Source organism: Ascaphus truei, chromosome 4, assembly GCF_040206685.1.
Source record: "Ascaphus truei isolate aAscTru1 chromosome 4, aAscTru1.hap1, whole genome shotgun sequence".
NCBI lineage: Eukaryota > Metazoa > Chordata > Amphibia > Anura > Ascaphidae > Ascaphus > Ascaphus truei.
This window is the reverse complement of record NC_134486.1, coordinates 169,204,005-169,216,781: the sequence shown is the minus strand read 5'-3', so window position 1 is coordinate 169,216,781 and position 12,777 is coordinate 169,204,005. Positions and strand designations below refer to the sequence as shown.

The following is a 12,777-nucleotide window of genomic DNA, read 5'->3' as shown; positions in this document are numbered from 1 at the left end:
GTGAAAAATGTTTAAGGCGGGAGAGGGCTTTAGATAAAAAGGGGGTAGAAAGAAGACATCCTTGAGCAGAACGCAAGAGTCGGGGTGGTGCATAGCGAGAAATTAGGGCTGAGATGTAAGGAGGGGCAGAAGAGTGTAAAGCTTTAAACGTGAGGAGAAGAATGGAGTGTGAGATGCGGGATTTGATTGGAAGCCAGGAGAGGGATTTCAGGAGGGGAGATGCTGAGACAGATCTAGGAAAGAGTAGAGTGATTCTGGCAGCAGCATTTAGGATAGATTGTAGGGGAGACAGGTGAGAGGCAGGAAGGCCGGACAGCAGGAAGTTACAGTAATCAAGACGGGAGAGAATGAGGGCCTGAGTCAGAGTTTTAGCAGTCGAGCAACAGAGGATGAGAGGGGGAGTTTGTGTGTGTATGTGTGTGTAAGCGAGTGGGGGAGTGTGTGTATGCGAGTGGGGGAGTGTGTGTGTAAGCGAGTGGGGGTGTGTGTGTGTGTGTGTATATGTAAGCGAATGGGGGAGTGTGTGTATATGTAAGCGAATGGGGGAGTGTGTGTGTGTAAGCAAGTGGGGGAATGTGTGTGTGTAAGCAAGTGAGGGAATGTGTGTGTGTGTGTGTGTGTGTGTGTGTGTGTGTAAGCAAATGGGGGAGTGTGTGTGTGTGTAAGCAAGTGGGGGAATGTGTGTGTGTGTGTAAGCAAGTGGGGGAATGTGTGTGTGTGTGTAAGCAAGTGGGGGAATGTGTGTGTGTGTGTAAGCAAGTGGGGGAATGTGTGTGTAAGCAAGTGGGGGAATGTGTGTGTAAGCAAGTGGGGGAATGTGTGTGTAAGCAAGTGGGGGAATGTGTGTGTAAGCAAGTGGGGGAATGTGTGTGTAAGCAAGTAGGGGAATGTGTGTGTAAGCGTGGGGGAGTGTGTGTAAGAGTGGGGGAGTGTGTGTGTGTAAGAGAGTGGTGGACTGAGTGTGTAAGAGTAAGAGAGTGGTGGACTGTGTGTGTAAGAGTAAGAGAGTGGGGGAGTTTGTGTGTGTGTGTAAGCGAGAGGGGGAGTTTGTGTGTGTGTGTGTGTAAGCGAGAGGGGGAGTTTGTGTGTGTGTAAGCGAGAGGGGGAGTTTGTGTGTGTGTAAGCGAGAGGGGGAGTTTGTGTTGTGTGTGTAAGCGAGAGGGGGAGTTTGTGTGTGTGTAAGCGAGAGGGGGAGTTTGTGTGTGTGTAAGCGAGAGGGGGAGTTTGTGTGTGTGTAAGCGAGAGGGGGAGTTTGTGTGTGTGTAAGCGAGAGGGGGAGTTTGTGTGTGTGTAAGCGAGAGGGGGAGTTGTGTGTGTGTAAGCGAGAGGAGGAGTTTGTGTGTAAGCGAGAGGGGGAGTGTATGTGTAAGCGAGTGGGGGAGTGTCTGTAAGCGAGTGGGGGAGTGTATGTGTGTGCAAGAGGGGTAGAGTGAGGGGGGAGGGGAGAGTGTGTGGCGGAGGAAAGAGACAGGGGTAAGGGGGTGGGGGAGAGAGACGGGAGCGACGAGAGAATGGGGGCGAGGGTTGGGGTTCTTCAGAATTTCAAAATCGAATTCTGGGGTTCCCCAACCAAAAAAAGGTTTAAAACCACTGGTCTACACAGTATATTATTTGTTTTGTAGCTTCATGCAGTTCTTATTCACATTACACAGTGGTTACTCACCTTGGCTACAGCACATCGTACAGCCATGGACCTGTCAGTCAGAAGGGAACGAGCGTTCTTGTAGATGTCTCTGTGGCTGGAAGATGCAGCCCCTCCGAGACCGCCAAGGACCTTCTGCAAACTCATTAGGATTTCACTGCGACCCTGCGACTTAAACGGCACAAGAGAACAGTCACAATACCAGATAACGTAGGACAACTTAAGCTTTATACAGTTGCATTCGCCCTTCTGTCTAAAAGGAAGTAAAGATAGATAATTGCAGCGACTATAAATCATAAATAAAAAAATTAAAAAAGTTACTTAACACTAGGTTTTAAATAAAAGAAAATAGCTACTTTATACCAACCTGAATATAGCAAATTTATGTGGAACTCTATTTTGATGTTATTTTCAGTGTATGTATGTGTGTATGTATGTATGTATGTATGTATGTATGTATGTATGTATGTATGTATGTATGTATGTATGTACCGTGTATGTGTTTCACTAGATGTGCTAAAACTGAGCTTTGTCTGTGTTTTATGTTCTGTCTCTGGTTTTAAATATATATTGCCATGCTCAGTAGCACTCCTCTGTGACACTCATATGCTTATATATATGGTGTGGTTATTTTGGGGGTTCAATAGGAGCTTGTTAGGTGTCCAGTATATATATATATATATATATATATATACACATTACAGCATAGCAGCAAAAAGGAGACAGCACTCAGGTGAATGAAAATGAATGTATTAAATACAGCACATAACTTGGAGTATAACTTGGAGTTATGTGCTGTATTTAATACATTCATTTTTCATTCACCTGAGTGCCGTCTCCTTTTTGCTGCTATGCGGTAATGTATACTTTTATTATTTATATGGGACATGCACCTATTCATTATTGAATTTCTATTGGAGTGCCAGTGATTTTTTATCACATATACATACATACATACATACATACATACATACATACATACATACATATATATTTTACATTGAAAACCGCATGCAGTCGAGTTGATCATAGTTTAGTCGCACCATCCTGGAGACACCTTCACTAGACTGATGATTTCCAGAGGTTAGATATGTTTCAGATCACTGCTTAACCAATAACGGAGTGTGATGGCATCTTTGGAAAGATGACTATGAGCACATGACTGTTCCGCGTACTCCAGCTACATCAGAGGTACTTGTAAAAAGCCAAAAACAGCTGTTACGATATGACTGCTCTTGAGAAATGTCCTAAGGGAGGACCGAAATGTTGAAAGCTTCATAAATAAATTGTATTATTCATGCATCGAGACCCGTCACCCTGCTTATATGATTTTGTGTTCAATTTTCATTAACTTCTTCTTACCAAGGCTCTAGAGCAGGAGTGGCCAACTTCAATACTCAATGTTCACCAACAGGTCAGGTTTTCAGGCTATCCTAGCTTCATCACATCAGTGATCAATCAGTTGCTCCGTTAGAATGGCAGCCACCTGTGCTGAAGCAGGGATATCCTGAAAACCTGGCCTGTTGATGGCCATTGATGAATGGAGTTGGCCACCCGTGCTCTAGATATTCGTAGAAACTGGGATCATAAACTCGAGAAGTTTTTAGAAGGCCATCTAATTGTGCATCTTACCTCAGCACTTTTCAGTGACTTTAAGAGGTTATTCACGGTTTCAGGAAAGGAGCTTCCCAGCATCCTACCCATCTTCTCATAAAATGCTCCGACACAAGCAACAGCGGCCCTGAAAGAGGCAGAAGCTATCAGTACCCATTTCAAGTACATACATCAAAATAAGCGTTTAGAATAAGTGCTAATGTATGGTCCCGTGTGTGACCCGGATATATAGATACAGATAAAATATACACAGATGCTGGTGACCCTGATAGTACCTCAGCAGAACAGTTTTGTCTGTAATTAGCATTCAGTTATGCATTTGTTACAAATTGTTGCCAGAGAAGGACCGCGGCTGATTAAATAGTCTGCTTCAGTATGTACAAGACTATTAAAAAGAATATTAAACTAAATACCTTCCAGTCCAGTGTACCAGACTGGTTGCAATATGGATATGAGGGACCTTGTAATAACTGGCACATGCAAAGATAGATGGATAGCTTGTGCCTCAGTGTGGTATATATGTTGGAACCAGTCTCATGTCTGTCAATGATGTACCGGACAGACAGCTGTATATATAACCACAACTGATTGAATGGTTACTCTAAGAGAGTACACGGTGGAGTTAGTAGTGAGTGATCAGTGCACAGTATCTCAAACTCACATACTAAATATTTCCAGAGGTTGGTATACCTAGAAATAGTACTCAAATCTTAAGGGTAAACAAAATAAATGAAATAAAAAGGTCCTTAAAGGCGACGCAGGGTATTAAAAATGAACACTAAAGCTACTGTGTAGCTAGGGAAAAGAGGCTTCAAAGTGGGAGCCTTAGACACCCTAATGGGTTAAGTATACACAAGGTCTCCCACAAGGCGCACTAACAGTATCTAGTTAGTGCCATAGATAGCCTAAGCCTATGTGGAAGCAGTGAAACAAATGTATAATACAAGCTAAACTGTAAGCTGCTTCTCAGGGTCCTCCGTGGAAACAGCACAAATAGTACAGTAGGGATAAGCAGGTATCTGGGTATATTGCTAATATGTCAGTAGGTGTTTAAAAAGATACCCGAAAACCAGTTGGTAATAGTGACCTATGTATAGGGTATGTATATATAAGTAGTGTCACCCAGGTTGCTCAGGGAAGTGGACACAGTTCAAAGGGTATCAGGCAATCAGACTTATCAGTTGACCTGAATATATACACTATTCCACATTTAATGTAATGGAGATCTATACAGGTCGCTGGGTATATACTGTGCATATGTGCAGTGTGGGTGCAGCGGATATGGTCTCCAATACACTCAAACATGTAAAAGTACCAAGATAGATAGTACCTGAGTGGATGAGACCAGAATGCGTTATGAACACTGCATCAATCGGATTATATCTACAGAGATTCCACCCTGCGTGGTGTATTCATGAACACCACAGAACGTTAGCTAGCCGGGTGGAGAGAAGTATATCTCATATAGCAGCAAGCCTAGATATAGCTCAGCCCTGTGAAGGCTGCCACGGGGCGCAGCAAGCCTAGATATAGCTCAGCCCTGTGAAGGCTGCCACGGGGCTACGCTAGACGCCACCGCACTGACACATGTGCTGACGTCACAGAGGAGTGGCCACCACCGACGGCCGTTTCGCGTCGCACTGACGCTTTCTCAAGGTGGCCCCGCCTCTATGGTAGCCGAACGTTTAAATAGGCGAGCGTAGCCTTGGCAACAGTGGCGCTAAGTTAAGTATATGTGTTAGTAATAAAACATGTGTTTGTGTTGCTATTTATTTGTGTGAAAGTTCTGGCTGGCTTCCTGATAGAACCTGAGTAAATTCAGAACAGTAAGGCAGCAAATGAAGGGTTGCCGAGACGGATAAGTGAGTGATTGTATGCAATAGACACTAAATGGTAGAATGGAGGCATATACCATCAGGGGTAAATATGTTTACAAATATATCAATAAATCTATAAACATATGCCATCCAAGAGGCTCATGGTGATACGGAACAGAGAGATAGTACCTAGCTGTAAATGTGCCAGTACATAATGCTGGGATATGGAGTGGATACAGTATAGGCTATGGTGAATAAGGGGTGTTACAGCCCAAATGCTGGAGCCAAAGTGAATATCACACTTACACCCCATGGTTATCAGATCCTGGCAGTATGAGTACATATGGTCTTATCGTGATGTCAAAAGTGGCATAAGGTATAAAAAATATTCTAACCAATAAATGCGGCAAACATAAATCCCTTATTTAAACCCTGCGGATAGAGTTCCTAGGGTATAAATCCACTTTGCCTCGTTTTTGAGGAGTTCTCTGTCCCAGTCACCCCCTTCTGATTGTTTCTGGGAGTTGGTATATGCCCTTAAAACGTAAGTTGGAAATGTCACCTCCATGTGCAGTGTTAACGTGTTTGGCAAGTGGGGTGTCAGTTTTATTGCGTATGGTCCCTATGTGTTCTAGGACCCTACGTCTCAGCTGCCAACTTGTTTTCCCCACATATTTCTTGCCGCATGTGCACACTGCTTGGTAGATCACCCCAGTAGTTCTGCAGTTCACAAAATTCCGTATTTTAAAGGTTTTACTATCATCCCAATTACCAAAGGTTTTGGTGACCTGAACGTACTGACATGCACGGCACCCCTTGCACTTATAGTTACCCGGAGATCTTTTGTCTAGCCAAGTGCCTGAAGTGATGGGTTCAAGATGGCTATGGACTAGAAGATCCCTGATGTTAGTAGATCTTCTGCTGACCATAGTTGGTCTGGGTTTCAAGACTCCCCGTAGATCCGTGTCCTCTAAGAGAACATGCCAATGTTTGTTGACAATGTTAAAGATGGTTTTCCATTGTCTATTATAAGTGCCAATGAGGCGAATTGTTTTTTGCTCACGTGGTTTGGGTTTGGGATTCAGCAGAGATGCCCGGAGTGTATGCTTGGCTCTATTATAAGCCTTCCTAACGCTGTTCTTACTATAACCTCTCGAGAGCAAGCATTGGCACATAGATTGTGCTTGTGATTCAAATTCTTCATCATTCGAGCAATTTCTCTTAACTCTCAAATATTGGCCAGTTGGAATGCCATTTATGAGATTCTGAGGGTGATGACTATCAGCGTGGAGTAAACTATTAGTTGCGGTGGTTTTACGATGAATTGTAGTCTCAATTCTACCATTGGTTGCACAAGTTATTTTAAGATCTAGGAAGACTATGCTGTCAGGCCCTATATCGTAAGTGAGTCGAAGGTTAAGGGAATTACAGTTAAGTTTGTTGATGAAGTCAACAAACAGTGTACGAGGTCCCTTCCAGAGAATAATGATATCATCAATGTATCTTGCCCATAAAATAATATGGGTAGTGTAGATATCATTTTCTTCAGAGAACACTATTTCTGCCTCCCACCACCCCAGGTACAGGTTCGCATATGAGGGGGCACAAGTCGTCCCCATTGCAGTCCCCTGTACCTGGTGGTAGAGTTTGTTGTTAAACAGAAAGTAGTTCTTCGTCAGTACAAACCAAAGCAATTGTTCAATGAATTTGTTATGGTTATTGTACAATAGGCCTCTGGTTTTCAGAAAGTACAGTGTGGCATTTATGCCATGTTCGTGTATGATGCTCGTATATAAGGCCTCAACGTCCATGCTAATGAGTGTTTCATTATCAACCACAATATCATCAATTCGTGTGAGAATATCTGTGGTATCTCTCAAATAGGACAGAAGTGCTACCACGAACGGTCTCAGTACTTTATCCAAATAGACACTTGCCTGTTCACTCAAGTTGTTAATCCCGGAGACAATTGGTCGTCCCGGTGGTGGCCTCGTAAGCTTGTGGATTTTTGGGAGGCTATAGAATGTGGCTATTTTAGGGACCTTACTGTACATGCCATTCAATTCACGCTTGTTGATCACTTTATCTGCTAAGCCTGTATTGAGGATGGTGAGTAATTCCTGATTGTACTGAATAGTTGGGTCCTTACTCAGGACCTCGTAGCAGGTTCGGTCGGATAGGAGCCTCAGGTTTTCTTTGATACAGTATTCTCCTCTCTTCCCATAATCACAATGTTCCCCCCTTATCAGAGGATTTGATGACTATTGACGAGTTTGAACGTAGATCATCCAAGGCCTTTCTTTCCTGAGCACTAAGGTTACCAGTGTTGGTAGCATATCTAATATTTTCCAAGTCGGTAACCACCAACTTGGTAAATACCTCCACATTGGGACAAATTCCTAATGGAGGAATAAACGTGGCTCTGGGTTTGAGATCTGTGAATGGCCCCTCACCAATAGGTCTATTGGACTCTTCTTCAAGTGAGGCCAGGTTGAGAAGGTTCTCACGGTCAAGTTGGTCTAAGTCAGGTAGGCTTAGGTTCTTATTAATAAAGTCCTCTCTCCGTTTAAAGAACTTATGTAACAATAAATTACGCCCAAAAAGGTTAACGTCCTTCACCCATTCAAAGATGTTACGGTCGGATGAAGGGGAAAATGACAAGCCTTTTGAGAGAGCTTTCAAGTGGAATTCGTCAAGGGCTAATTGAGACAAGTTAATCACTTGACTATTCTCCTCCTGTGATGTTGTCAATACCTGCGCCTCCTTCTCGACCGCCTCCTCCCTCCTTGACCCCTGAAACCCCATTGGTCTCTGTCTTGAAGATCTACTCCTCTTACCCCTTCGTGTCTTGGATTTGGAAAAGGAATTACACTGTCTGTATCCTTGCCTAAAAAAGAGTTTTGCCCACCTTCAACTCCTGTATGTCTAAGTTCTAATTCGCCCTCATCGTTGGAAGTGTCCCAATCAGTGCTGGAATCATTGGGTGTGGGCCTGAATGTTTTTTTAGGGTTATCGTGTTTGAACACATACTCATCCACTCAGGTACTATCTATCTTGGTACTTTTACATGTTTGAGTGTATTGGAGACCATATACGCTGCACCCACAATGCACATATGCACAGTATATACCCAGCGACCTGTATAGATCTCCATTACATTAAATGTGGAATAGTGTATATATTCAGGTCAACTGATAAGTCTGATTGCCTGATACCCTTTGAACTGTGTCCACTTCCCTGAGCAACCTGGGTGACACTAATTATATATACACATACCCTATACATAGGTCACTATTACAATATACCCAGGTTACTATTAGCAATATACCCAGGTACCTGCTTATCCCTACTGTACTATTTGTGCTGTTTCCACAGAGGATCCTGAGAAGCAGCTTACAGTTTAGCTTGTATTATACATTTGTTTCACTGCTTCCACATAGGCTTAGGCTATCTATGGCACTAACTAGATACTGTTAGTGCGCCTTGTGGGAGACCTTGTGTATACTTAACCCATTAGGGTGTCTAAGGCTCCCACTTTGAAGCCTCTTTTCCCTAGCTACACAGTAGCTTTAGTGTTCATTTTTAATACCCTGCGTCGCCTTTAAGGACCTTTTTATTTCATTTATTTTGTTTACCCTTAAGATTTGAGTACTATTTCTAGGTATACCAACCTCTGGAAATATTTAGTATGTGAGTTTGAGATACTGTGCACTGATCACTCACTACTAACTCCACCGTGTACTCTCTTAGAGTAACCATTCAATCAGTTGTGGTTATATATACAGCTGTCTGTCCGGTACATCATTGACAGACATGAGACTGGTTCCAACATATATACCACACTGAGGCACAAGTGCCTCATCTATCTTTGCATGTGCCAGTTATTACAAGGTCCCTCATATCCATATTGCAACCAGTCTGGTACACTGGACTGGGAGGTATTTAGTTTAATATTCTTTTTAATAGTTTTGTGTGTCTATTCCTTCATTCATTTTACCCTTATATATTAATAAAGGTCATTTTATTCATTTAAGTTCATTACCACACGAGTGCTTGTTTAAAAGGGGTCCTTTCTTGCCTAGGCAAGCGTAGTTTTTGTTACCTGATTTCTTTACCCCTGGCACCGTCTCTTAGACAGTAGCTTGAGGTTACATCCCCTCTTCCCCCCATCCCATTTATTTTCAGTATGTACAAAACAGATGGTCACCCTACTGCAGCCTTCAAACTTACAGTTTAGTTGGTAGATAGGCAGCAGTGTCGTCTTTACTCTTGATCATTTCATTGCACTTGTCCAGGATTTGGAAGACAGTGAAAGTGTCTCCAATGCTGTAGAGTGTGGCAAGGTTCTTGGCTAATAGTTTGCGAGTGGGCGGTCCTGGGGAGCTGCTTATGAGACCGGTGACCTGTTCCACGAGCTTCTTCTGGTTGTCTTTGATGTCCGTCTGTGATAGGAATGTACTTTTATTTAGTTTACATCTCGTGTATGCAGCACAATACAAGAAGTTTGCAATCAACACATTAGTTCCTGAAACACAAAAAGGTCGAACAGCCTTGCCCACGGTCACAAGGAGCAGACCCACAGCTCACCAGTTTACTGAACAGCGCCTTAACCCTTCATTGCCAGAGAATAAGCAAAATATTGGTAAGTGAGAGATTCCATGTTCTAAATATACACATTGAATAAAGCATTGCCAAGCAATAAATCCCTTTCACTAAATTGGTATACATAAATTGAGAAACAAATGTCATGTGAAAGGCTTCGGGGACAATATTTAACTTTGTCCATTAAGTGAAATGCAATCAATTGTGCTGCCTTGTTTGCAGTAAAAAAAAAGCAGTTAATGTATTTGTGCTAGTCATTGTGCCATCAAGAAATAAAATATGGGTGGTATTCAGCACTCCAAGCTGGATGACATTTAAAGGGTCAAGTCCTCAGTAGGAACCAAGTGTATTGATGGCAGTGACATGGTTAAGGGGTTACATCTGGGTGATCGATTACTTGAAACCACAATCTGACATCTATAAGTATTTATAAAGACATTTTTTTTACAGTTTGTTTGGAAACATGAGCTGCGACTCAGGAGGTGTTATATTGCCTCTAGTTACTACCTTCTGTGTTTATCACTGTTTCCAACATGCATTTGTCCACACAAAACTCTCCTCTTGCCCCTCTCCTTATCTTTGTTGGCTCTCTGATAAGGACAATGAGGGCTATGGGTAAATTAAATACTTCATTGGAAAACTCACACTCATTCAGAACGCCTTAAGACATACAATTTGTAACTAACTTCAAATGCAACAAAAGTAGCCAGATCTTAGCTTTTAGCATTGTTACATGTATTTAAGGATGCAAATTTAAAATGGTTAAAAAGTGTTTTCAAAAACGATTGTGGTTGGTTACATGGGATTTAACTGTTTCCAAAGAGATAACACACATATAATGTATTAGAATGTTAGAAACAGAAGGAAATATAGAAGATACTAGCTGATATACCCGGCGTTGCCCAGGCGTGGAAGGGCAGGGGGCATGGAGTGGAAGGGCGGGGGGGGGGAGGGGGTGTGGAAGGGTAGGGGGGGTGAGGGGCGTGGAAGGGCGGGGGAGGGACCAAGGGGCGTGGAGGGCAAAGGTCAGGGGGGCAAAGGGCAGGGAGGGGCAGGGGGGCAAAGGGCAGGGAGGGGCGGCAATGGACAGGGGGGGCATCACAGCCACAGGCTGCACCCACTGACACAGGGAACTTCACAGCCACAGGCTGCACCTTGTCCCACACAGAGCAGCACCCACTACCAGGCTAAGGACAGACCCAGTCACGTCCTGTACAAAGGCCGTGGCACTTACACACCCCCTGCACACAGGCCGCGGGTGGCACTGACCTGCCGGTAGCCGCTGTCCGTGGGGTTGAAGTCGCTGCCCCTGGGCCGCAGGGAGAGCTGCAGGTGTGGGAACCCGTGCAGCCAGTACAGGAGGCGGGTCACAGTGCGGAGAGTGCGGGGAGAGGACACAGCGGCATCCCTGGGAGGAGAGCGCGGGGGCGCGCAGCGCGTGCACACAATTGAAAGCCATGGGGGGTGTCCCGGGTGCTCGATCCGCTCCCCCGCTGACTGTAGCGGCCCCGGGGGGGGGGGGGGGGTGGTGAAAGCGCGGGAAACAGGGAGACACGGGGAGAGGAGGTGTGCGCATGGCATCCCGGGGAGGAGAGCGTGGGGCGCGCGGCGCGTGCTTGAGAGCTGTGGGGGGTGTCCCGGGAGCTCGCTCCGCTCCCCCGCTGACTGGTGGGGGGGGGGGGGTAAAAGCGCGGGAAACGGGGAGACACGGGGAGAGGAGGAGGTGCGCGCGGGTCACGATGAGTTGTAGGCTGATGTTCGGGGAGGAAGAGGCGGAGCCTCCGGGACCGGCGGGTAAGAGAGCGGGAGATGTGTGTGTGTGTGTCGTCACTCTGCCTCAGGCCAATGAGAGGTGTGCGGGGGCGGGCGGCCCAAGGGACCAATGAGATTTCCCCTAGGGACACAGGAGATGCAGACAGGCATACAGTGCTTTCACAAATATATAATAAGATATGATGTGACTTCAGTCAACTAAATGCATTATTGTATAATGAGAATTAAGAATCTATGGGCAGCACTACTATGTGTCACGGGAGACCAGGTTTATTAACACCTTTTTATGACGGGATCATTGATTGAACAAAGCAAGGAGGTAAAAGAAATTGTAATTTATTTCAGGAAAAGACATACACACAATGTAACACAATTTACAACGTTAACACACTTACTGGGAACAGGGCTAACGAATACATCTATCCTAAGAATGAAATTCCCAAAAATGACCTCTGTAGGAACCCTTTTCCTTGACCGGTAGGTACTCACGAAAGTCCTGGAACTGATCTCGGCGCAATGCCAACTGCGACCGCTACGTTCTCAAAAAGCGGGACTTAGAAACTTTTCTGAGTTGAAAATCTTTAAAGCCGGCTCGAGTCTATTCAGTAGAGAGCATCTTTGAATTTGCCGCTGTTGGTTTGGCACTTGGAATCTGCGCTCCTGATTGGCTGCAAGTCCCTTTATGGGTTTCAGTGTCTCCCTCACTAACATCTGCAGCCTATCAAAGCGTGGGAATTCTCCTGCCAGCCAATCACCGATTTGCCAGTATTGTAAAGCTGGGTGGGCACCTTTCTCAGTCTGTCAAGGGGCATGCGCCAACCTGGCACCTCTGCCTTTTTGCATACTGAGCCCACCCGCTGTCCAGGCTCCACAGAGTATGGGTTCTGGCAAACGGTGGTCGGATAGCCCCGTGTTAGCCCAGGAGGCGGGTACTCAAGCAGAACTGCAGTACCCCTCCTGTTCTAACACCTTGGCATCCCTGAGACTTTCAAGTCCTGACTTCTCACAGACCCATAGGCACCAAGCGTGGTAGCCATCTGGTCTGCTCGGAAGCCATGACTTGGAAATCCCACAGTTCATTTACAGGTTACCAGTACATATACCTATTAAATATAATCCTTTAATAAAATATACTGTGTCTTATGTGTGGTAAAATATATAAGTCTCTGTTCTGGTGTCAGGGATGGAGTGAGTGTATATAGCACCTACCCTCACTAGCCTCATACTTGGCACACTTTAGAAAAATAACTTGTAAAACTTTTACACACACGAACCACTCTCAACTTTATCACTTACCTGGAGTGCCCCCTGAACCGCAATACTAGGTCC

The 12,777-nt window shown here is 44.7% G+C and overlaps 1 protein-coding gene across 8 annotated transcripts in view; it reads right to left on the bottom strand.

Moving 5' to 3' along the window:
- The window catches only part of LOC142493144 (HEAT repeat-containing protein 5B-like), a 30,491-nt gene that overhangs the window by 13,802 nt on the left and 3,912 nt on the right, over positions 1-12,777 (bottom strand). For 6 of the 8 annotated variants that reach the window (XM_075596699.1, XM_075596696.1, XM_075596702.1 and 3 more), the window contains 4 exons: positions 10,945-11,172; positions 9,304-9,515; positions 3,275-3,383; positions 1,664-1,813 (listed from right to left, as the gene is read on the bottom strand). In XM_075596699.1, coding sequence (XP_075452814.1) covers positions 1,664-1,813; positions 3,275-3,383; positions 9,304-9,515; positions 10,945-11,172 — 699 coding nt within the window. The remainder of the gene's footprint in view (positions 1-1,663; positions 1,814-3,274; positions 3,384-9,303; positions 9,516-10,944; positions 11,173-12,777) is intronic. The other 2 variants (XM_075596701.1, XM_075596703.1) reach the window with 2 other exon arrangements.